Below are 25714 nucleotides of genomic sequence, written 5' to 3' on the forward strand. Positions count from 1 at the left end.
AGTGACAAAACTTCTTTAAGCAGGTGAGTTACTAACGCTGATAAAGACACTAACAGACATCATCATGGGGTCTGCATGGAGACACATTTGTTCAATCAATTCTGTTTACACCTCAGTGATCCTCACTTGGCTGGAGATTCATAAATCTCCTTACACGTGCCAGCAGAGTGAATGATTGGTTTTATTTTTATGGCAGTTTTCTAAACACAGTTACAAAATGCTTGGTTACAGTGAAAACCTAAACAGAAACTTTTCATTAAGTGAAACAAGGCAAACACAAAGCATTCTGTAGTGGGGACAACAGAAATACATACATCTCTGAAAACTTCTACTGTCATTTGAGTGACCAACATTATATTTAGATTTTCACCAATCTACAAATCAAACTGTGGATCATACAAGAACCAGTTCCACGTTGGTCACTCCAGAGAATTTGTTGGTAAGATAGGGTTGCTTGAAATAGGAAGTGCAGTATGATGCTGGGCACGTCAGACACGGGAGGGATGAGCTACAAGGACTACACCCTCATGCAGAGATTTTGTATGAAGTGATATTTAGGAAAGTCCTGGTGTGAAGCTTGCAGAAAACAGCACAGCAGTGACAAACTGTGACAAACTCCGGTGAATAAAAGTGCAGCAATGAAAGCATTCATGAGCTTTGTTTTCCCAAATCCAAACCCAGCAAACAAAAAATTCTGAAAACTGTAATGTGAATTTGGTAGCTTCCTGCACTGAGAAGGTTGCTGATTAACAGCTGGATGTGAAAATATCAGGCTGCCTTTAAAAGCAAGCATAATCCGAATATTAACGTTAAATTACTGCAAAAAGCAGAACACCACAAAAATCACAGTACAAACTAGTAAACCCCCCCCTGTACTTTAGCCTTGTTTCCACCAGGCAGGCCGGTTCAGTTCAGGTCAGTTTAGTTGACATTAGAATGGTTATATTTGCCTTTAAATGATCATAAGCACCTGATTCCATCCTGTTTTCTTTGTAACCCTTTGTTGAGGTATGAAGCACACTGATCCGACACGAGTTAAAAGACAGACATCCAGAGTCGTCTGTGCTCTGACACAAGGTTTCCCAAATCTCCTGCATTTTCAGCAGTCTTTAGTCTTGCTGCCTGCAGCCTTTTCTTAAAGGTCATCAGATTGTAATAAATAGCCAAAATATTGCAGAGAAAAGAAAAAAAACAATGTTTGCATGCGCAGTGAGTGTGCAGTTGCACATTGCTTCAGTTTCTCAAGACCAAGAAAACTCTTTATTCGGGATCAGGTACATTTATTATGGATTACATACGGTTTGCAAGGGCAATTTACCAAAAGCAATTTGGTACAGAACAAAATCTATCTGTAGCATCAAGTACAGAAAGCCTGAGCAGATTCTTACTCAACTTTACTTTTTGACAATTTGTCAATTTTAGCAGTATTCCACTTTTGCAAAGTCCTAACTAGACTGCTTGTGTTTAAACATTTATCATTTGAGAACTTGGGCTGGTTAAACAGATTTTTAAAAGATTTTGTAGAAACCGACATCAATATCCCATAAAGTAAGGTACTGAAAACTGTGTTTTATGTACTGGTTAATAAATGAAGCCTGGCCCTAGCAACAAGGAGTCCTTGAAAAACTTTGTAAGGCATAATATTTTCTGATACTGTGTAAGAAAGGTGGCGATGGAACGGTGGTGTATTCATCATTTTAAGGCCTTACTTTGTACTGATGTTTTGAGTTTTATTTTAATTTTATCGATTCTTAATGCTACCTAAACATGCAAAGCCACTGGCACAATCATTCAAAAGCAACAACCGAAGGTTCACAATTAATTAGTGAAATTTACTGATGTGTCTGTTTCTGTCCCCAGTCTGTGTAAATGTCTGCCCACAGTGGGGGCAGGAGTACGGCCTCTCCCCTGTGTGAATCCTCATGTGAACGTTCAGTTTGTCTTTGCTAATAAAGCGTTTGCTGCAGCAGGTGCAGGCGTACGGTTTATCCCCCGTGTGATAGCGCTGGTGCATCTTCAACTCCGTCATGCGGCCGTAAGTCCTGCCGCACTCGGGGCACTCGTAGCTGGGACGCACCTCCATGTGCTGTCTACTGTGCAGCCGCAGCCCGCTGGACGACCTGAAGCTCTTGCTGCACTGCGTACACTGGAAGGGTTTCTCTCCGGTGTGGATGTGAACGTGTAACTTGAGGCTTGCAGCCGAGGGGAAGCCGTTGCCGCAGATGGAGCAGAGGTGAGGCCTCTCCCCCGTGTGGATGCTCAGGTGTTTCTCCAGCTTGTTCTTATTCAGAAAAGTCCTACCGCAGACGGGGCAGTTTGATGGCTGCTCTCCCTCGTGTGAGCTCATATGTTCCGTCAGCTCAATGAGCGTAGAGAAAGCGTAATCACACCGAGTGCACGAGTATGGCCTTTCCCTCTTGAACTTCCTGTGCTTGAGGCAGTGTTGCTCCAGATCTTCCTTCTCCTCAAAGGTCTCGATACAACAGGTGCACTGGTATGGTCTTTCTTCTGTATGAGTCCGCAGGTGATACTTTAGAGCTGTCAGCTTTAGAAAGACGCTGTCACAGTGGGGACATCTAGATTCCCGTCTATCGTGGACCATAATGTGCCTCTTGTAGTGAGACAGCTTGATGAAGCGTTTGCGGCACAACGAACAATAATACTGTTCATCTTGGTGGCCTTGCTCATGCTTCTTCAGCGCATACTCGACCTTAAACTTCTTCCCACAGGTGCTGCAGGCGTAACACTTTTCATGAACCTTCATGTGTGTCTCCAGTTCTTCTGGACTACCGAAGGTTTCGTTACATTTCGGACAAGTCCCATTGTTTTCTTTCACATGAATCTCCAAGTGCTTGTTGAGGTCCTCTGGGAAGGCAAAACTCTTCTGACAATCAGGACACGTGTAACACTCGTTGTTTGATCCTTTGCGATGGGTCATTATGTGTCTTTTCAGATGATACATTCGACCAAATACTTTGCCGCAATCGCCGCAAATGAGGCTTCTAGGGCTGCTGGACTGGACCTTCTCGTGTACTTTGAGATGACTGGCAAGTGCAGCCTTTTCCTTGAACTGTTTGTCACATGCAAGACACGTCAGGCCTTCAACAGCATGAGTCTTTTTGTGTGCTCTCAGTTCCAGCCAGCTGCTGGAACTTTCCCCACATTTAGAGCAGATGTATTGACCTAAGTCGTGCTGGTTCCTCAGGTGTCGAGTCATGTGGTAGGACTGGCTGAAAGTCATAGCGCAGACCGGACAGGTGAACGGTTTCTCCTTTGTGTGAGTCCTCATGTGTCTGGCGAGTTTGTTTGGCCCCCTGAAACGCCTGCCAACACAAATGGGGCAGAAATGTCCTCTCGTTTTAGTCACAGAGGTGTCTTTTTCTTTCTGACTACGTCCATGCTCAGATTTGGCTTCACTGGCGCCCCTAACTTCAGTCTTAACCCTAACTTCAGAGCCTTTATCCTGAGAATCACTAGTACCAGAATCTGCATCATTCTCAGCAGCATTGCAATAATCACTCTCCTCATTATCCTTGATACATGAGTTGACTGATTCTTGGTTTTTCAAGTCATCACTTGGCTGGGACCTCTGTTCCTCTGTTTGGGTAAACTGGTCTTTGCCATGTGACAAGATATGACTAATAAACACTTCGTTATTACTGAATTGTTCGTGACAGTCGGGACACGACAGTACCTGTGATGTGTGCGTCCTCTTGTGACTCTGCAGCTCTGCAAAGCTTCCCAAACTTTCCCCACAAGACGAGCAGACGTGAGGGCCTGCACCGTGCTGGTTCTTCATGTGTCGGGTCATGTGATAGGACTGACTGAAGGTTATGGCGCAGATGGGGCAGATAAACGGTTTCTCCTTTGTGTGTGTCCTCATGTGTCTGGCAAGCTTGTTTGCATCTCTGAAGCGTCGATCAATACAGAAGGGACAGTTAGGACCTTTTAGTTTATTTGAAGAAACGACAAATTCTTCATCTTCATCATCATCAGCATCATCAGCACCATCACTAGCTTTGTCGCAGCCTTCCTCTGGGCCCTCTAATGACAAGGCTCCATTGTCATCATCTTCTTTAATGCAGGATTTATGATGAGGAATTTCAGACTTGTCAACATTCTTATATTTATCTTCATTATTACCACTATAATATAACTTATCATTGATGTAATAGTAATCATCTTTGTATCTAGATGATCTTGTCAGGGTTTTAGTTGAGTGTGGGTTTGTTTTGTTATTCGGTCTTCTCTCCCCGCGCCGAGGCCGTCCTCTTTTGGCCTTCCTTTGAACAGGTGGGTCTAAATCGTCTCCAATGTCCACACTGACTTCATGAACACCAAACAGTTCAGAGTCATTTAAAGCTGATTCAACCTCTTTACTGATGAGCAACGCCTTGTCCAAGGTCAGACTTCCTCTTTCCAGCAGCAGCCTCTCTTTGAGTTGTGGGTTGTTTGTTTTCTCAATCAGCTGATCCAGGATAAGTTTGTCTTGTAAGTCTCCATAGTTGCAAGGCCTCAGAAGTTGTTCTAACGCAGACAGAAACTGATCTACAGTCTCTCCAGGCATCTGAGCCCTCTGATGAAATTTAAGGCGGTACCTCTGTGAGCAGTGATCAGAGCTGAAGTAAAGTGCCAGCACTGAGATGGCTGCTGCGTACGTGGTTTCGCTCTGCATGAGTGTTTTGAAGATACGCTGGCCCTCGAGGCCAAGGCAGTTCCGCAGCAGCACACTCTTACTGCTGTCGGTGAGTTCGTTTTCACCGAGAGCTTCGACGTAGTGTTCAAAAGCTTTAAGCCACTTATGCCAAACCATGGTCGGTTCACCAGGGACAGGTAAGAAAGGTGGAGGTGGTGAAAGGATTATCAGTAGTGGCTCTGGAAGTGGCTCCAATGACAAGTCCTGTTTTGTCACCTCCTCGTCTACTTCCACAGTCACTTCACCCATTGTTAGTTTTTGTGTGTGTGTTTTGTCCCCACTGAGGCTAATTTTATTTCTTCTTTGACACAAGAGTCACTGATTTAAGGTTAAATCTCTTTTTTGTCTGTGTGCAGGCTTCTGATGTTTCATCCCACTTTGGTCAGTCGAGGAAACTGTGAAAGAAACAAACAAAAGTTAGTTTTAGGCTCAGTTACATTGTGTGTAATTACTTTGAATTTTTTGTTCAGATTTTAAAAAAAAAATCTTCAAATTTGCCCTCTAATAAATTAGAATTCAGCTGACGTCTCCGACTTGACAGACTTGGACTTTAAGTCGTATATTTGGTCTTGGTGGTGTGAGTGGTTGTTTGTCTTTGTGTGTTGGCCCTGCGACTGACCGGCGACCAGTCCAGGGTGAACCCCGCCTCTCGCCCGTAGTCAGCTGGGATAGGCTTCAGCTCCCCCGCGACCCTGACGGATAAGCGGTATAGAAAATGGATGGATGGATGGATGGATGGGTGTGCGTGATCAGGGCTGTTGACTGTGATGAAAAACTTAAAAAACACCACTGGTAGAAGTATAATACAGTCACTCAAGTACTGTACTTAAGCATAATATTGTGGTTTATGTCGCTACTTTTCACACACAAGTGTAACATACAACACATTTTTAGATTTCATTTCAGAAAGAATTTATTACTATAGTATTAAACTCCTACTGTTCCTGCAGCTGAATGTTTGAGCTGATTTGAGGAGTATTTTTTAATAAGCAAAAGATCAGAGTATTTCTCTCCAACACTGCATTTTTGAGAGATTAACAGCTGAGCCTGTGTGTCTGGGGCCCTGTCAGGGGGGTTGGGGGCCTTCATGGGGCCCCTGGGCTGGGCTACAGATATTTATTGTTTCATAGCGGGGGGGTTGAGCTGTTGTCAGGAGGGCTTGTGTTTCCAGCCCCATCCCTGCCAACTGGAAGAAAATACAAGGAACTGCAATGAGATCTGTTTAAACTCACTATGTGACTGCCACAGGTGCCACAAATCCTCCACATTACTGTGTCCACGCTACACTTTCATCTTTCAGCAGATCAGCAAATCAGTCGAACCATCAGCTATTGTCCACAACATCAATACGACAGCTTCTGCTCATGTATGGAAGGTGATACAGGAGTGATTTTCCAGAGCAGACAGGAGAGAATCAAATACATGTTTATACATATGAAAACTGACTTATTATTATTAATCCCTTCCCGCCAGTAACCACTGACTTTGCTCCTGGCCCGTCCGGGTCACATGATAAATAATGAATTCATCCCAAATATCTGCCTCTAATATCGATACTGCTCATAGCTAATGGAAAGAGATGAGTGTCATACAACTACAAAATTTCCCAAAGAGGTTTTTTGGAGTCTGCCTGCAAGTACTGCATGAAAAGATGTCAAATCCATATCCATTTATGAAGTTAAATAAGACACATACACATCCCCACCCCGGCCCCCCATAGAGGTCAAGGCTGTGCCCAGTGTCCTCAGTTCCTATGAAAGCCCCTGGATCAGGCACACACAGAGCAGCCTGGTGATGATTTGACGTGTTTCTGCGTGTGTGCCGGCAGCGGCACAGAAGAAGAACACGTACGGGGAGTAAGAGAAACATCTCTTGTTGTCTGCTCTGTCGGCACAACAAAAATCGAGCAGGGGACGAAAACTCACCCAACCAAACGGGGTCACAAGTCACGACGTGTGCGGCGAGACAGACAAACAAACAGGGCTAACAGCGGCGGCTCCGGCTCCGTGCACACTCGCTCATCGGGGGAAACATCCGCTAGCATCTGAAGACACAACTCGGTGAAGGCCTGCGGTTTAAACTGGTGGGAGTTAATGCTGAGCTGCCGCCCCAAAATACTGAAAAGCAAAACATGAAGTGGAAAAAAATACATCCGCCATGCTGACAGTCCTTCTTCCGGGCACCACAGAAGCTCTCCCGGGTCTGTTTCACTGCCCCACAGCGCCCACTGCTGGCGGGGAGACACACGTACAAGCAAATCCAGCTCCAGTCAATTAAATATGCAGGTGGCAAAAGAGCGTTTGCCCCGAAGTGCAGTGGAATAAAAGTAGCATAAAATGGAAATACTCAACATTGCACATAAGTACAGTACTCGAGTAAATGTAGCCTACTTAATTACAACCCATCAGTGGTTATATTACTCCATATTAGATAAGTGCTATTAACTAACAAAGCTGTATCAAAGTCCAAGTGCCGAAGTCGAAAAGCACTTAACAGGTAATTGTGTGGATCATTATTACCAATGCATTAAATCATTAAGTGAATTTTCACATTTCTTCTGCTTGAGGTAGAGCTGCTGTAATTTGCACCAACACATTCAACAATAGGTAGTTTATTAGACTGTGCAACAATGCATTGTATTTCATAAGCTCTGCAAAGAAACCAGACACTATTACAAATGCTGAATAAACAAACAGGGGTCTAAAATTTCCCCAAACACCTGTAGGTTTCAAGAGGGTAAATCTCTTTGTCACACTGAAAACAATAAAACATGATTAATATGCGCTGATGACTTCTGAGTGTCAGCTACTACAAGCTTTCACAAGTGGTGAAACAAAAAGGCTTGTGTGTGAAAATATATTGAAAAATATTAACACAGTGTGATTTTCTACATTAGCTGTGAGCTGCTCAAACCTTTATTCTTGTCACATGACTTTGATGATGAACTTCATATTCACAGTCCACATTTTAAAGGGTCAGGTCACCCAAATGACAAAGAAGATCCTAAATTCTAAATGTTAAATCATTTTAAATGTTCATTAATTTCATAAACAAGAATGTACTTATATAGTGTTTTAACATGGTACCGTTTATTTTCTACTCGTTTCACTTGAATATGCATGATGTATTTAAGTACTTCTCATGTTTTTGTTTTACTGACGCACAGTCACTTGATCACAGTCCCCTCTGCGAAAAAAAATTATGCAAATTGATTCTGGATAAACATGCATCTATTGTGTGAAATTTGTAAGCAAAATGATTGACTCTTTTGAGCACCACAGATGAAATTCCATTTACCTCCACTGTATTGGAAAACTATCTGCATGGCTACATGACATTAGGGCTACATGAGAAAATATTTCATGTAATTGGGGTGAACTAACCGTTTATTCGATACCACATGGCACCGTAAGAGTAGTGAACGCACTTTGCTTCTGCTGAACAACCTCTTACATAGTTGTTTAATAATTCAACTACCTGCTGGCATCAGTTTCCTCAAATGGACAACTTTATTCGGGGAAAAGAAGCACACAGGCCCTTCACACACTGAGCAGAACACCACAACACTGATAGATAATAATTAACAGACAACAGCTGATAAAGCTCTGGCCATTCACCCCTTAATAAAAGACACGAGCAGTTCAGCGGCAGTTCACTTCAGGATCACTGAGGAGGTTACAAAATGTTAAGGCACAATCTTTAATTCAGTTAATGTAATGTAAGGTGTGAGCCAAAGAGACCTGTTCACTGTCCCAGGACTGAAACAGACCACACAGACACACGGTTAAACAATGACCATTTATTCACACACTGGATGGGACTCAAAACAAGCGTGACAGAGTGAGGGAGGCTGCTGGCCGCCTGCCTGGCTGGGAGGGAGGAGAATCTTTAAATTATACATGAGAAAAAACTTACAGATGATTTCTACCTTGTACTTGAAGAGAGGTACAAAGTATACATGTGTCAGCCCGGCTGCTGGAGGTGAGCACAGGGTACAGAAGGCTGGGCCTGATTCACAGTTTGTTCACACTCAGTTTGAACAGGGGAGATTCTCTAAAATATCCTTTAATGTTGCTCCACGCTCACCCACGGCAGATTACTTTGTATGATTCCAATACTTCCAATTCCTTCCTTTCACCTCTCGTCTGTCGGTGCAGCCGAGGATTCGCTCCAGTGCAGTTTACACAAACATGGCCGAACTACATACAACGGCACACAAGTAAAAAGGGCTTCCATGTACAAAATCCTTCTCAAAAATACAAACGTACGCACAAGGTCACGCTTTGCTTAGCAGTGCACAACAGAGACGGATGAACAGGTTTCTAAACGGAGAATCGAGCCTTTTATACACACATGCTTGTGTGTCACACTCAAAATAATAAAAAATAAAAAGATAAAAAAGTTTGAACAGAATGAAGATGAAATGCGTGGGGTTTGGCTCAGTGCAAGCATTATGGCTTGGGAGGCTGCGATAAGGAGAGCTGACAATAGGTAGTAGACAATAAAAAATATGGTTTTCACATATTAAAACCCAAAGCCCCCAAACATCACACATCACTCCGAGGAACCGCACAAACCTCCGTCTGAGGATGCTGAATAGCCCCCGCCATCACTCTCTCACTCTCTCTCTCCTTTATCGAGTTCAAAAACAGTGATTATTGATCGTTATTTTTTTCTTTTCCTTGGTGTGGTGGTATTTTAAAGCTGACAGCTCCGTGCTTGTGTACATGAACCAGTCTGAACCAGTCTGTCAACAAAAGCTGCTCCCCTCTGTGCCGTCTTTAAATACTTTTCCTCCACCTTGAAGCTGCTCTCTCGCAGTGGGAGATGCTGAAATGGCGCATCAGCGACCGCATGTGTGAGTGTTTGTGCACTTACGTGTAAATACAGGAAACAGAAGAGAAGCGTTGTGCGGAAAGTCCAGGATCCACCACTTCGACGGTTAACTGAACGGACTCGTGTAGTCATCGTTCTTAGGTCTCTTTAGAGAGTCTCTGGAACGGGCGTGAATATCTGGTGTGTGTGCGTGTAAACAAGAACAGTAACTGTGTGTGTAAGCACAGTGACACAGAGGCGTAAAAGAGTAGGAGAGCAACACACACACACACACACACACACACACACACACACTTGTTGACACAGTGAGGATCTTTGTGAACGAGGGGGGGGGGAAGGCGAGTGAGAAGTGTAGGTTTAGTTCTTTGGGGCACGAAGGGCAAGGTTTCATCACCAGTCCGTCCCACGTCTCCTCACCTCATCCTCCCCTCTCCTCCGAAGCCACCGGCTCTTAGTCCAAACACACACCGGCCCCTCCGTCATTTTGTGTACGTGTTTTGTGCAGATTTTGTCTCTAGAGTCAAACGAATGAGGAGAATCCTGTCACGGGGGTGCGTGACCCCGGCGGGTTGGCGTTGGGGTTGACGTGTGTGTGCGCAGGCTGCCCTGTGGGTGTGTACACGCCGCCTGTGCTGTGCTGGGTGACCACGGTCTGGTAGTAGGGCTCAGTGTCTGCGGTGGCGCACTCATCGTAGCCAAAAGGAGCGCTGACTCCTTTAAGGCCTTTGGGCTGCCGCTTCCAGGAGTTGTAGTAGGTGGGATCGCTCATGTAGTGGTTGACGAAGGAGTGCTTGGGCTGCTCGTCCTCGTAGTCGCTGTCTGTTAACTGGACACAAACACACAGTTTATCAGAGAGAGACACAGACACAAAACGGGGAAAAGCATTTTAATGCTGACACGCAGGTCGAATGAGTGGTGGAGGCAGAAGGCAGTCGAGAGCTCAGTGATTTTAGCCATTCAGGGCAGTTTATCTTTTTGTTTTTAACCTCCACTTTTCTTTTCTTTTCTTCTTCCACCAGCAACCCTGCAGGCTGGCAACTCAAGTGTGAGAGAAAGAATGAAAGGACTCCATTTCGGCTTTCTGACAAACATTCCCAAATCCGACTCCAACAGTATGGATGACTGACTGCAGCATCCACAGTTTGAAACCTCTGCTGCGTATGGCGCAGAGGAACAAGGACAAATATAATAAGCACACATTAAACCAATTAAAATACACAAAAACAAGAGATACTCTTTCCAAGATTATTTGTTGATTGTTGGTGCTAATATTAATGCTGTGTTGCGTCTTTGCATCATAGGAGGGATGATGAGGGATGAGGGTCTGGTCTCAAACCCTGGACATTGAGATTACATAGCCAGCATTCTTATGCCACCGGGACATCCTGTTTGTGGTGTGTTTAAGTTTAAGAAAAGCACGCTTGGTTTTAACATCAGGTTAGTTTTACATCAGCCCAATAATGGCTCTGAGAGCGAGACAGATGGAGAGAGAGATACCTCTGACTCAGAGACCTCGGTGTGTTTCTCTGTGAGTGTGGTGCTCTCAGTGAGCACGGCTCCATTATAGTTGTTACAGATGTCCTCGTCAGAGTAGTGAAGACCACCTGGACTGGGCCTGGGAGGAGACCTGGACGCACACACCCACACACATTAACAATACATGTAACGACTATAAAGCTCAAACAAAACCACGAAGGTGTGTGTGTGTGTGTGTGTGTGTGCGTGCGCACACCTGGTCCCGTTTTTTTTCAGGAAGGAGTTCTTGGTGTTGAGCGTTCGGCTGTTGAGCTCCAGAGCAGTGAATCCTCCGTTGTCTAAAGTTACCGACTCCTCTGCTGTGGACACGTGTTTCCCTGGAGGGAAATAAAAGAAATCAGATGGATTTGATTTAGATAAATACAATATTTCAGATGGGTCATGGCAGCCGTTTCATCCATCACTGTGTATACAGCTACCTGTCAGGCCGGAGAATAAGAAGTGAATGAAACCAGGATGCATAATTTGACCCTTGGTGAAAAACCTCTGAGTGCCGAGTACGTAAGTACGTGAATGACAACGGCTGGCCCAGCCGCCCCTGGTTAACATACTACATGGACTCTTACACACCTGGTGGAGGTAGCAAACGTTAGCCCTCAGAGCGTTTCTGTGACCTCAGTAGTAAACAAACATGGTCCGCAGTGGTTGTCCTGAGTGGAAGGTAACCCGAACAGAAGTGCTCGGCTTTCTCTTGTTGTTTCATAACGCCAGCAGGCTGCGACGCACAGACCGCAGCTTGCGACGTGTTGCGAGGTGACACGCCCCCGAACGCAGCGACGCGTAAAATCGATCTTGCGTAGCTTGAAGCGTCTGCGTTTGCACACTTGCGTGGCTCGTGTTTCTGCCCTAAGTAATGCAACAACGAAAGAAACGACGTGAAAAATGTCATGGCCTGTTTATGTTTGTGTTTTCCATCTGCCTGCGTTCTCTCCCCTCCTACAGCACCTCCCTCACTCTGTTTGACTGCTCCACTGCCCAGAGGTGGTGCCAAGGTTTCCGTGGCAACTCGGATTAACAGCCGTCCTGATGTAACCTGCGCTTGCCAGGCCTAACTTTGTATCACAACTGTTGGCACACACATGCACACTCACACACACAAAATGCTGTGCCCAGAACATACCAGAAAACCTGAGAACAGAAGAAAGTCAAACAAAGAAAAGTCCCAAAATGAAGCAGAACCAAAGAACCAGAGCTTTAGAAGAGTAACCTGGCAACACATCAAAGAAAGCAACTTTTTTTTGTCATACCGAGGCCCTCCTCAGTCTGTCCTTCACTGCACGCTAGTGAGTCTTGGAGCAGGACTCTGATTACTCCAGCTCCAGGCTGCTGAGCTCCCTGACTGACCTTGTGGAGGTGGTGTGAGCTAAGACACAATAGACGAGTCCGTGTTTGGGTATGAAAAACTGGGCAGAGATTTAGCATTTCAAAGGAGGAGTGAATCTGATCTGAACAGGAACGGTTTCATGCAAATTTAGGGGCTTTTATGAGGCCTAATGCAGGAAGTTTCTGATAAAGGGATTAATCTCAGAAATCGAACTCAAGCTCAGTCTGTTCTCACAACATGTTGCAGCCTTTAAGCTCTCGTTACAGTTAAACTTCTCACTTTAGCCAGACTAGTTTTATGGAAGTTAGTGAGCATGACCTAAATTAATGGTGGAAACTTAAAATTAAAAAGCTTATCTTCAGCATTAACCTAAAGCGATATTCAAAAACCTGTAGAAAGACAGTGGGGCTTCGGGGAGATCAGTTCTGCTGAGACAGTTCAGGGAGCCGTTTGCCCTGAATCGTTCTGGTGAAGGAACAAGGCCGACCTTGGCCTCACAGGTGGTGCTGGAGGCAGTTTTGCTTGACAGACAGTACAACAGAACTGATTAATGTCTTATTTTTTTCTGTATCATAAAAAGCAGAGTAAACTTTAAAATAAAATCACATGCACCCTGCATGTGATGGAGAAAACAATGTAAGTGTGGCTGAAGAGAGAAAAATCCATCCATCCAAACAAAACAAAACAAAACAAACAAAATAAATTTTCCACAAAACTGAATGCCACCCTAAGAGACATGACGATACATCGACCATTAGAGTCACAGACCTGTGCCACAGGCCTTGTACTTGGTGCTGTGTCCATGCAGCAGCAGTGCGAACACCAGGACCAGGATGAGGATGAGTCCCACCAGAGCCATGACCAACAGGAACCACCACTCCTCGTAGAAGGGACGCTCGGACAGCGCTGCAGGCAGAGACAGGAGGACAGGAGGACGAGGGGAGGTTGATTCAGGAGATTCTTCAAACAGTTTGACACCTGACTCTTTCATCAGGATGTTATGTAAGAGAGAGGCAGTTAAACAAATGTTTGGATTTGATTAAATATTTCATTTATTGATTGCTGTGCCTTCACAGTAAGCACAGCTGTAGTTGTGTGACTCTGCCTCTAGATGGCAGCAGACACAAACACACACAAACAGTGATCACAGCAACTTCATCCAGTGGTTTCAGTTGACTAGAAATTCACACAAGTTGGATCAGTTCATTAGCCTGATCTCTAACAGTGTGTGTGTATGTGTGTCTGTGTGTGTGTGCGTGTTTACCAGCAAGAGCAGCAGAGGGTGTACTCGGCTGTCCGTAACCATAGCGATTAACAGCGATGACTCTGAACTCGTAGCTGATCCCCGACCTCAAGCGCTCCAGAGGCACTGAAACAGACCTGCTGCTCGGAGGGAGCAGTCTGATGAAGGAATCCCACACTCCTTCATCTGCAGACAGGGAGAGACGGGGGGGTGGGGGGATGGGGGGTGGGTGGAGACAGAGGGGTTGCATCGCAGTTTGATGGACGGGCAGACAAAAGACGACAGCTGAAGGTGCTTCATTTGAAAATTATTCCCTTTCAAATGTCAGTGGATGAATGCGACTGAAGAAAATTAGAACACGTCAAATTACATTTTAACTGGTTATGATGATGTCAGTGTGGTGAGGATGATGATTACTCTTATTACCACTAATGAAAAGAGTGCTACCATTAATATCAGCAGTAGAATAACACCAGAGTCTGCAGTCTGTCCTGCAGAGTGTTCAAACAGCTTGTCTTATTCCTCTGGTGATCTTTATTTGAAAATTACTGATGATTTGATTTGCACAGCAGGTCCTAATGAACCTGTTGAGAGCTGCACTCACAGAGGTTTAGCGTGTGAGGCAGCACTTCGCCTCCATCTTGATGAATGAAAAGAATCGATGAAAAGGTGCTCGTGTTTCGGCTTACCTGAGGGACGAGCCTCGATAACGTATCCGGTGACGGGCGCTGCGCCGATATCTCCCTCCGTCCAGTGGATCGTGAGCTCAGAGGACGTCTTGGTGATGGACATTTCCATTGGTGACCCAGGAGAGCCTGCAGCGTCGGAGACGTACACACACAGATGAAGTCACCTTGGACTCTTTGAAATGGGGCATTTTCTCTAGTTTTTTCACATTTTGTAGACTAATCAGTTATTTAGTTGATCGAGAAAAGAATCATTTGTCGCAGCTTTGGTTAGACCCCAAACAGAAATGTGTCTGCACAACATGATGCATTGAAACACACACACACAGAGTCATGGCCACACCTACCTTGCACAGACTGAGCAGTGATGTTCGCATGTATGGGTGGTCCATAGCTGACTGTGAGAGCCTGAACACTGAACGTGTACGTCGCTCCTTTAATCAGGTCTCGAACCTTCAGCCATCGCTGCCAGTTGCCCCTCACATCCACTGTCACCAGTTTGCTCACTCCTGCTCTCACACAGACGGTTTGAAGGAAATGTCAGCGTTCTCTTCAGCGCGTATTTGTGCGTGTTCGTGGAAAAACACAAGCACGAATTACCTTGTACGGGCGCAGTGGGCTGGTAGATGACCCTGTAGCCCTCCAGCTGTCCATTAGGAGTGAGTGGAGCTCCCCAGGACACATTGACACTTCCTCCTGTCACCTCTGAAAAGGACAGGAAGCTGGGCTGGCTGGGAGCTGCGGGACACATGCAGGTTGACAAATGAAAAGAGAGGGAAAAAAAAGGAAACAGGAAAAGACAATAATATGATGTTCCACTCCCTACCAGACTGCAGCGTGCGGGCCCCGCGGGGGTCGCTGGGGGGGCCGTCTCCAGCTGTGTTGAAGGCAGTCAGAGTGACCAGGTAAGGTGAGTAGCTGGTCAGGTTGGTGAGATGCACACGGGTGTCCGGGACAAAAATCACCTTGACTTTCTCAGTCTGGTTCTGCTTGTCCCTCTCCCAGTAGTGGATCTGCAACACAGGAAAACATTGTCGGCAACAATCCAATTCAATTCAGTTTATTTATGTAGCGCCAATTCACAACAAAAGTCATCTCACGACACTTTCCAATTAGAGCAGGTCTAGACCAAACTCTTTAATTAAATTGTAATATAGAGAACCCAACATTCTCCCTTGAGCAAGCACTTGGCGACGACACCGGCTCACTTTTAGCAAAGATGTCTTAACCTAAAGACAAGAGACAAGTTGTCCTTCTCTGACACCTACTTCAAACATTAGACAACCTGGAAACGACTAAGGTCATTGTAAATACGTACATGTAGCTTCCTCACATGGTAATGCAGTGTCAGTGTGTCATTAGAGTTATGAGAGCAATTAATGGTTTCCAACTTGTAAAAAGCGTCATTTAATCATACTCAAATAAGGAGAAATATAAAATGCACCCTGTGTCTGTAGCATTTTAAGACACTGTCATGGCTGTCCACGCTCATGTGGAGCCAATAATCATGGACATGAGCAATAACTGTCATGGCATCGGCCAGTAATGAAGACACACGGGCTATTTGCTTCAGTCCCTGAAAGCTTTAATAGAACAAAGGTCACCCGATTGTTGTAGCCAGTGTGATAACATCAATATTAAGATCTTGTATCTTGTGGATGTCACAATTTAATAAGGCCCAAAAAAATTGCTTTTTGCAATAAAACCTATTCAAAGCCATGATTCGGTAGGTTCAAACTTCAGGCTGTGTTTGTTATCATTGAGGAACATTGTTTCTGTGGCTTTATAGCACCTTAGACAGGGCAATTTATCACTCTCGGATAAGTTCCATATAATGTCGGCGATCTGAGAAATGTGTTAATTAACCGATTTTGCAAAAAACAAACAAAAACAAAACAAAGTATTCAAAAAAAATCCTGAATGGGAGACATTTGTACTGTAGCTGCGGTCACACACTTTTAATGAAAACACTCTGTGTATAATGAGTGAATAAAGATAAGCAATATACTCAATGTCTTTCTGCCAGTAAACAGCCCATATAAATGCATATCCAGCAACAAAATCTGTTTTAATAAGCAGCCTGCCTCCTGCTCTGGACAAGTCCATATCCGCTGTACTCTTCTCTAAACCGTCAGTTACTTACTTTCAAGCTGTATTTTTTGCAAATCACTGCATGTTGTTTAATCCAGCAGAATGAAGAAGAAATATTTTCATAATATTTTCATTACAAAACAGCTGAGTATCCAGTAAATAAAGGCTTGGTTTGACATGGAAACGGCCTTGGCTCTAAAACACATACATCCACAGCAGATACACACTGACAGCCGGGTTACAGAGGTGGCTGTGCCTCATGCATTAGAAATGACTCAGAAAAAGTATGTGCACGGAGAGCCTTTACAGTGAGAACACAGTCACAGCAGCTGGTACAGTACTTAGTGTCAATGGGTCACAGAAAAGCAAAATACACAGGAAACTTAATGACTTTGCATTCTACACACACAGACAGCTCTGCAGCTCTAACAGCTTCCACTCTTCTGTGAAGGCTTTCCACAACATGTTGGAGTGTTTCTGTGGGAATTTGTGCCCATTCATGCAGTAGAGCATTTGTGAGGTCACACACTGATGTTGGACCAAAAGGCCTGGCTCACAATCTCCGTTCTAGTCCATCACAAAGGTGTTGGATGGAGTTGAGGTCAGGACTCTGTGTGGGCCAGTCAAGTTCTTCCACACCAAACTCATCCAACCATGTCTTTATGGAGCTTTGCTTTGTGCACTGGGGCACAGTCATGCTGGAATAGAAAAGGGCCTTCAACAAACTGCTGCCACAAAGTTGGAAGCATAGCATTGTCCAAAATGTCTTGGTGTGCTGAAGCATTAAGATTTCCCTTCAGTGGAAGTCAGGGGTCAAGCACAACCCATGAAAAACAGCCCCATACCACGCCTGAATCCAGTAATAAAGAGTTTGTCTACATGTATTTATCAGAGCAGATTCACACAAGAGCGATTTTCCTGAAAAGCATTTGCACCATGAGTGGAGGTGGTTTCTCAGTTCATTCAAACAGAGCTGTGGAGGCCCGTCTGGAAGGGGCATTTGAGAAGAAGCTCAGTTATGATGGTTGGGTGAGAGAATGGCAGCTGGAGATCAAGGCGATTGCTCTCCAGCCATCAGGGGATGGGTTCAGGGGCTTTGCAGAACAAGTCTCAATCCAGAGACATTAGCATTGAGGGAGAGTGGAGAAGATCCATACACGGTACCACATAAACTGTTTCTGTGCAGTTTGATTTATAAAGTAAAACATCAACCCAGAGCTACTTTTGTCAAAGGCTTCATTTTGTTATTATTCCTAACAGCAAGCACTACAAAGCGCCATAAGCCATATTTACACCTTCCAAACTTGGAAGTAGCAGCTTCTGAGTAGCACTTGAGGGCAGCATTATACCATCTCTGTCCTTCCACAAGCTCTTATAATAATAAGATACAGACTAATTCATCCATAGAAAATCAAAATGTGTTACCTTTACCTTTTGCTTATGCACACTCCCATTTAGGAAACATCACCTGTGAAACCTGGTCTAGTGACAAGTCCAGGGCATTTTTTTAATCCACTCCACTGTTGCTAAGAAGATCTATTTTGGTATTTGGAAAGAATGTGGGACCATCAGGATTAGTCTAAAAAACAATTTGAGGCTGTCATGAACATGATTATTATATGATTTGATAAGATCAAGAACCTTAAATGGATTTACCAACAATCTCTTTTGCTAAAGAACCGATTCACGCTTTTTGAGCACTGATGGAAAACCAGCGGCCGGATGCTTATTTTGGAAAGGAAAAAACATTTTATCAGCTTTAGGTTTTCGATTATCTGTAGCTTCTTCTATTTGAACTGACCTATTTTGGTGATGTTGCAACTGTCTTCAAGTTGAAAATGATCTCATTAGTATAAAAGAAAATTACATCCTCTAAATGATACTAGACGAAAAAATCAGAAGTCGTGGAAAGCTTCACTCAAAATATGACTGATTTGCGCAAAATCTACTCACATTTACATTTGATAAACTTTCACATCTTGTGCTTGTGAGAAATTCCCCTTGACAGGACTAGCATTGTTTGGTTTTAGGGTATTTAACAAGCCCTCTAGAGCTTTTCAGTAAACGTCAACTGTTGGAAAATACACTCGCGATGAGGTTTATCTTCAGTCCTACCTGCTGCCTTGTGCTACAGGAGTGTTAACAGAAGTCAGAACCTATAAATTCATCAAACATTCTTTCTTTGCTCTATTTCTCTCGTCTTAATCTCGTTAACCCCAGCTGCCTCACACTCCCCTATCCCTGTCCATCCGTCTCTGGCAGTTTAAACGTATTCCCTCGAACCTCCTCTCTAATCAGGATTCTACGGGGATCACTTGCTCATCTCATTCCTTCACTCTGCAAATATTACATTCCCTTCTTTCTTCTCAATTCTCCCCCTCCACTCCAGCAGAAATCAATGTGTCTAAAGCAGGACAGATAACCTTGTGTTTGAAGTACTAAGAGTGAGGGGGTGGGACAGGGGAGTCGAGGGGGAGAGACAGGCAGAGGAGTGATATTGAAACCATTAAAGGATATTCAGATTCTTCCTCTAACTTAATTCTCTCTCTTTCTCTCTTCTCCATAGGACACTTGAAGGTGCAGCAGAGCAAAACCCCTCCAAGTCAAGAGGAGAGGAATTTTAAATCCAGACTTGGTTGTGTGCTTTCCTATCACATGGACACTGATATACCATAAGCTTTCATCTGTGTTGAGTTGGGTCTTTTTTTTTGTCTTTTATGTGTCTGAATTTGTTTGTGTTTGTGCGTTTGCTTTCCGATAAGTCACCTTGTATCCTTGGATCAGTCCATTCTGGGTCTCGAGGGGCGGCGTGTCCCAGGTCACTTCCAGCGTGGAGGGAGACACAGCTGACACTCTGATAGACTGAGGGGCCACCGACGGGGCTGCAGAAGGAGAGGTGTTTCGTCAGACTGCTGCCGAGTATGTTTGTGTATGTGTGTGTGCTGGGTGTCAGAGAGGGAAGTAAGGAGGATATGTTCTGCCTTTCCTATTAGAACGGGCCTAAGGCGGTACCTTGTTACTCCACTGTACCACACATACGCATGAACACTCAGCAGTGTGCACTTGAGGCTAGAGAAAAGGCCATATCACCCTGTTTCATCATCCACATCCAGCCTTTTCTGCCTCCCCCTCCCACCACCCCTGCATATCCTCACCTCTCACTCCTCTGCATGTGATATGTATGGCCTACACGCACACTCGCACTACACACACCCCTTGAATATGAATGTAGCGTTTGTCTAATGGAGGGGGTGTGAAAGACTGTGAGAGAAATTGCAAATTTTGTGCGCGTGTTACGATCATCGAGAGCAAACGTGTTCACCTGTGTTCTTCTTTATTTGTCTGCCTTGTCGTAGTAACATGTCTGAGCATGCGTGAATATGCGAGTACGTGTTAGTTCATGTGCGTATGAAGGATATATGTGACTCCCGTCTGTCTAACGGACACATGGTTTGACTCTCCAGTAGAAGTTAAACAGGGGCTGGGCCATCACTACAGAATGGATGACCTTGTGCAGCTCATCCAGATGTGTCCACACCCTCACACACACACACACACACACACACACACTCTCACAAGGGAATAACGGCGAAGTGTGAACAGGGCAAAGCAAGAAAGTGTCAAGAGTGACGTAAAGCAGGCACAGCAATCCCAATTCAAGGTCCCCTTACTGTCTCCTCCCAGAGCTTTCAACCTTTGGATGAAATCATGACAGCTCATGACATACGCAGCCCGTGAAATCTATCTGCTCATAGGTCGTGTGATAAGGTTGGAAGCTCCGGGACAAGCCAATAGGTGAACAATGAGATGGCAGTGGTCTGTCAAGCTACTCTTTCCAAGGTGAAGAATGTGCTTTCATGCTTAAAAGGGGATCAACTGAGAAGTATAACTTATAAGAAGGAGGATCTTTATATCCCACACAAACTAAAACAATCAAAAGGCTCAAATGTTCCTTCATGTACCCACAATGCAACCCACAATCGCACATTACACCCATTCATTTTCTATACCGCTTAACCCCGCCTATCCCAGCTAACTACGGGCAAGATGTGGACTGGTTGCCAGTCAATGTTGTCTGTCTTTGTGTGTCAGCCCACACAATCACACACTTTCACACAATGTAGAGCAGCCAATTAACCTAATGCGCACTTTTTTGGGACTGTGGGAGGAAGCCGGAGTACTTGGAGAAAATCCACGCAGGCATTTGCAAACCCCACACAGAAGGGCCCAGACCGGGCTTCGAACCTGGAACCCTCTTGCTATGAGACGACAGTGCTAACCACTGCATCAGCGTTACAATCCCTTCTGTGAACAGTGACTGCCCATGTTACACACGGTACTGTAATCAAAAGATTTCCTGACTTTCCACCTACCTGCCTCTCCGACAGACACCTCGACCGGAGTGGAGGGTGGGCTCTCTCCAATGATATTGTAGCTCGTCATAACAATCTGGTAGCGTTTGAACTTCTTCAGCTCTACAAACGAATAAAAACACATTTACATTTATACAACATGCATGCAAAGCGCATACTGTATGTTAGCTGTCTTTGTCACTTGTTCTTCTTATTCCACAAGCTGGTTGTTTATCAAGTTTACTAAAACAAAATCTAAAACATTAAGATCCCAGGAGGCACTTTACTTCCCGCTCTTAAATTACTTACGTGTCAACTCAAATTCTGTTAGCGAGGCACTGCTGACTGTCTTGAAGGTGCTCTTGGCTTGGGAAGAGTGAGGGGAAAGACGGAGGGAGAGTAAATCAATACATGTTTCGAGTTCAACAATAAACTGTGCAATTACAATGCCATTCAAAAAATGACTGCGTTTAGGAGGAAAACGTTCAATACCATTGGATGGCTCTGGATGGAAGGAGAATTGTCAAATCTAGCTGAGCAGATACTAAATCTAATACTCATATGAAGCACTAGGGCTGCACAGTGAATAGGAAGATTTCTTATTGTCGAATTGTAATGCAGCATGTTTCAGGTTCAGAAAACGACGGCCTGGTTGAAGGCCATTTGCTCAGACTCTCATCATGGCTGCACAGTTCATCAGCTGTCCCTGCTCTCATTTGAATACATTTGAAAACATTTTTGTCTTCTTTATTTTTCTTGTCAGGCCTCTCAAGAATGTTCTTTTTCAAAACACGGCAAAATGTGTTACATGGAAAACGCTGGTTCAGCCCTGCAGCGTCAACCATTAACCCTCAGGAGTCGACAGACGCGCCGGCGCGTCCTTATCACAAGACCACTTTAAGACCACGTAGCTGCAAGACGCAGCCTCGCTGAATCCCAGTTTTTTTTGTGTCGAAAGTGGGCACTTCAAACTATATACCAGTTTTTAAATGTTGTTAATATGTCAAGTAAAACCCGAGTTATGATAAAAAATATACGCACTGTTTTTTTCATGACCATTGCCATCACGTTTGGTGCGCGTTTGGGGCGCGCATTTTATTCAAGAAGACGCAGTAAACACCAGCGCATTGAGCGCACTTCATTCAGCGCATTTCAGCGCATTTTCCCCAGTCGGATTTTAGAGTTTTGTGTGATTTTAGGTCCAGTGTGTCAATACAGCATGTCAAAATGAAAAAAACAACAGTAAATCACACTTGTGAGGTTGTGCTGATCAAAAATGATTCAAAAATGGCAAGATAAAAAAAATTCTAAGCTGAAATATAAAATTAGAATCAAAAATAGTCAACAACTGACAATTATACATGACTTCAGAGGGTTAAAAAGAGGTTGTCAGGTTACAAACCTTCAGCCAACACTGTCAGTGTACTTATTGTCAGCAAACTATTTTCAACCTCTGATCCTCTTGATTTTGTTTGTTTTTTTATTTTATTTTGTGCCTCCACACAAAACAGGCACTTTCACTGTATTTATATTTATATTCATATAAATCAATTATTTCAACGCAGCTAACTCTGGGTAAGCTGGAGGAGTTAATGATATAACCACTATGTTAAACCTCTTCATTTTAGAGCACTTCTGAGTCTGAAGAAAATGGAGTCCATCGTCAGCCATGTTTGTAACGAAGTACAGTTGATTCTGGAAATACAACTAAAATCCTAAAACAACTGACAATTTGCTAAAAGTGACTGCTTGTAGTACGATGAGCACTACTCAGCATTCGGCGGGTCTCATTTTACTCTTTCCACAACCAAAACCAACATAAAAATCTAAGGAATGGACAAAACAGTGTGTTGAATTAATGCTGTAATGTCATCTGCAGCTGTTAAGATGTGTGGCTAAATATCTGGTTAACTATAGTAGCAACCGTGCGCTATTTACAAGGTCTCGAAGCACATCGTTGACTAACTTCATTCGTTTGCGGGGTTACAATTTACAAAGGCCTCTTACTGACGAACACCTCAGTATTATTATGTTTCCAATCATCTCAGTCAGCTAACATTAGCTCAATCGCCTTGTTGGCTGCAGCTGACAAAATCTCTGAGTGATAGCAGTCATTTCCACAATAAATGGGAGCCACCTGGGTCTGCAATCATGACCCAGTAGTTCAATAGTAACTGGTAGTAATTACCTATAATTTCAGGTGGTAAAAATGACACTGTAAACTGCACAGGTGCTGTGTGAGGGCAGAAAGTCTGACAGCAAGGGCGACATTAACTCTGGAGGGCAGGACGTAGCAAACGGGTGACAGCACTACTCACTTGTAATGAGGGCACTTGTGGTGTTGTTTTTGGTCGCCTGGACTTCTGCTTCAGTGGAAGTGGAGGTGTTTACTGGGAGCTCTCTATAATACAGCCGGTATCCAGTCAACATCCCGTTAACACTGTCATCACTGGGACGCTGAAAACATGCAAACAAGCCCAGGCAGGTATGTGTACAGTAAGTATTAGTACTCCATTTGTCACAAAGAGACTCCTGAGAACACAGCACTGAGCTCATTTCTTTTTCTTGGTGTAGTTAGGTGACTGACAGGACACTGGCAGCCTGGCAGAGCAGTATTTTATCAGCAGCGTCCACTTTAAAGGCTTGGTGAATTGGTCTGGCTGTAACCCACACAGACAAAGTGATGCTTCAGTGGGTTTGGCTCTCTTGTAAAGGATGATGAAATTACTGGTGACTTTGTTTTTCATTGCCTCCTTCTGCTTTGACATAAGGCTAGAAGGAGTGAGACAAGACACTTCCAGACATAAGAGGAAGAGTGACAAACAGCGCTGTAGCCAGGCTGTATTTACCGACTATGTGACTGCAGTTCTGAATCACCTACTTTTCCTCTTTCTCTGTTTCTGCCTCTGACGTTGCACTTTGCTGATGTTTGCTTCTCTCGCCCTTTAATATCTCTCCTGCTGCCTTTTCCTCATTAAGATTTCGATCATTTCTCTCCCCCAGCCAGGACTGTACATCCCTCCCTCTCCTCATCCCTCTGATATGTCGGCGCTGCCCTCTGACCTCCCCCGGTTCAATAAATAATGATAATTGCATCCAGAGACACAAGCACACACAAAGCACCAACACACCTACAAACACAGCACACAGTGAGTCTGCGGGGGTCTCAATCTCCAAGTAGGTGATTGACCTGCACGCAAAGTTTTGTTTGTCTCAAAAGTACCTTCCACTGCACCAGGACTGAGGTAGTGGTTGTTGGTTTCACTGCGAGGATCACCGGAGGCTCATCGGGCACTGGACATAAGATACGGAGAAAGAGAGTGAAGAAGAAAAACATACACAGATGTATTTCTGCCAATCCTATTACAGTCCTTCTCTATTGTGTTTTAAAAACCACATATTTCGTGGCCTTTCCTCCCCTGCTCAGTCAGTGTTCCCAGCGTCTCACCATCCTGCAGAGTTGTAACAGCCTCCGTCTCTTTGCTGAGGACACTGTCTCCTACATCGTTGGTGGCCAGCATCCGAAACTTGTATGATGTAAAGGGCTTCAGCCTATTGACACAAAACATACAGATACACATGTAAAACGTTACTTTCCTTCGATCCTTTAAAGATATTTACGGACAAATTGTTGGATTCTGCCATGATCCACATGCAAGATTCACAACAGTTCTTTCAATGTGCTTTCACTCAACCACACAGCAGGAGTATTGTGAGTTTTCTTCTACCACAACAACACACGAAAAAAAAACCCAACACGACAGCATACAAATGAACCGCTCATCAGGCGTTTCTCTACAGCGCCATCAAGTGGTCTGGGTGCCTTTAACACTTTGTGAATCACTTTCCCACAAAAGCACCCCCTCCCCCCTCCCAGAGACATGTTTTTTCGCTCTCCGTGGCCTTTGAAGAGCAGACAAGGTCTAGAATAATAATCATCTTACGCCTTTCCTAATTGTCTCCACTGCCAAAGTATATTTACTGCCATACTACTACAGCATCGTATCTGCGTTACTCCTTTCTGCAAGGTAAATGCATTACAAATCATAGAAAAACAATTTACATCAGTCATTTTGAAAAAAAAAAGTCTTTGCTCTAGAGCCACTTGCAATCAGCCCAGTGAGCACGCACCCATTGTTAGGGACTATTTGAACAAGCCATGTGTGCTACGGTGCCTTACAGCATGCTAATTGTTTAAATGCACTCATTTCTGCACATTGTGGGAAACTGATTAAAATTTAAACAGGACGGTCGGTGGAAGAATAGTCATTTTCTCAATTTTTTTTAATTGATCTAACCTATTATTAACAGGAGCAATTTAATAATTTGTAGCAGGAAATCATTTTACCACTGCTCACAGGTAACTTACAGGGTCCAACTGCAGAGTTTATTTACAGAGTGTCTCACAGAGTACAGGGGACCAGTTAGAAAGAAATTCAGCAGGCGACAGGAGAACTGCTCAAGTGTCTTCTTGTATAATAATGAGCCCGGCCCAATAAGGGACAAGAAGAGGCCCTATGGGGTTGGGGGTATCGTAGGAATAGAACATCAAAGGCACCAAGCTCAAAGAGGGTGGGGTACCAGCAGCACTGGGAGGATGTTGAGGACAGTGTTTGGGAGTGTGTGTGTGTGTGTACTGTATGTGTGTGTCTATGTGTGCACCAGCCCGGGGACTTCGATGTTTTGGTTCCAAAGATGTCTCGGTGGAAAACAACAATTAAGGATAGATAACAAGTAAGCATGAGAGTGAGCACGAGGAGATGTAAGCTAATTCCTCCATCCGGTGCTGTAATGAGAGAATTCAGTGAGAGAATGAGCTCGAAAATGGCATCAAAACAACAACGGCAGCACCGCCATCGTGGCAGATAGACGCTCCCTGAGGCTGGCTGAAACAGGCTGATGCAGACCCTCTTCAGCATCTCAAATAGCCCTGTGATAGCTTGTGACAGA

At 44.3% G+C, this 25714-nt stretch overlaps 2 protein-coding genes across 6 annotated transcripts in view; both read right to left on the reverse strand.

Moving 5' to 3' along the window:
- Nucleotides 1-10: 10 nt before the first annotated feature.
- LOC124049753 (zinc finger protein 585A-like) lies at nucleotides 11-7003 on the reverse strand. Of its 2 annotated transcripts, none has more exons than XM_046371752.1 (2): nucleotides 6622-7003; nucleotides 11-5091 (listed from the first exon to the last, which is right to left on the reverse strand). In XM_046371752.1, the coding sequence occupies exon 2, from the start codon at nucleotides 4943-4945 to the stop codon at nucleotides 1823-1825; it is 3123 nt and encodes a 1040-aa protein (XP_046227708.1). In that variant the 5' UTR covers nucleotides 4946-5091; nucleotides 6622-7003; the 3' UTR covers nucleotides 11-1822. The 2 variants fall into 2 exon arrangements, with proteins under 2 accessions (XP_046227708.1, XP_046227718.1); XM_046371762.1 differs by lacking the exon at nucleotides 6622-7003 and adding an exon at nucleotides 5222-5363.
- A 1477-nt stretch (nucleotides 7004-8480) lies between these two features.
- LOC124049736 (protein sidekick-1-like) overlaps nucleotides 8481-25714 on the reverse strand; it is a 203391-nt gene continuing 186157 nt past the window's right edge. For all 4 annotated transcript variants that reach the window (XM_046371712.1, XM_046371721.1, XM_046371731.1 and 1 more), the window contains 15 exons: nucleotides 24213-24316; nucleotides 23988-24058; nucleotides 23083-23221; nucleotides 21074-21130; nucleotides 20786-20887; nucleotides 19179-19294; nucleotides 15148-15334; nucleotides 14922-15059; nucleotides 14669-14830; nucleotides 14325-14450; nucleotides 13657-13821; nucleotides 13161-13298; nucleotides 11265-11385; nucleotides 11030-11159; nucleotides 8481-10358 (listed from right to left, as the gene is read on the reverse strand). In XM_046371712.1, the coding sequence (XP_046227668.1) occupies nucleotides 10053-10358; nucleotides 11030-11159; nucleotides 11265-11385; nucleotides 13161-13298; nucleotides 13657-13821; nucleotides 14325-14450; nucleotides 14669-14830; nucleotides 14922-15059; nucleotides 15148-15334; nucleotides 19179-19294; nucleotides 20786-20887; nucleotides 21074-21130; nucleotides 23083-23221; nucleotides 23988-24058; nucleotides 24213-24316 (2062 nt within the window). In that variant the 3' untranslated portion in view covers nucleotides 8481-10052. The remainder of the gene's footprint in view (nucleotides 10359-11029; nucleotides 11160-11264; nucleotides 11386-13160; nucleotides 13299-13656; nucleotides 13822-14324; nucleotides 14451-14668; nucleotides 14831-14921; nucleotides 15060-15147; nucleotides 15335-19178; nucleotides 19295-20785; nucleotides 20888-21073; nucleotides 21131-23082; nucleotides 23222-23987; nucleotides 24059-24212; nucleotides 24317-25714) is intronic.

The sequence above is a fragment of the Scatophagus argus genome, chromosome 2 (genome assembly GCF_020382885.2).
Source record: "Scatophagus argus isolate fScaArg1 chromosome 2, fScaArg1.pri, whole genome shotgun sequence".
Lineage (NCBI taxonomy): Eukaryota > Metazoa > Chordata > Actinopteri > Scatophagidae > Scatophagus > Scatophagus argus.

What these genes read in the sequence shown, in the direction of transcription:
- LOC124049753 (XM_046371752.1), bottom strand. Translation starts at nt 4,945, where the DNA reads ATGGGTGAAGTGACTGTGGAAGTAGACGAGGAGGTGACAAAACAGGAC.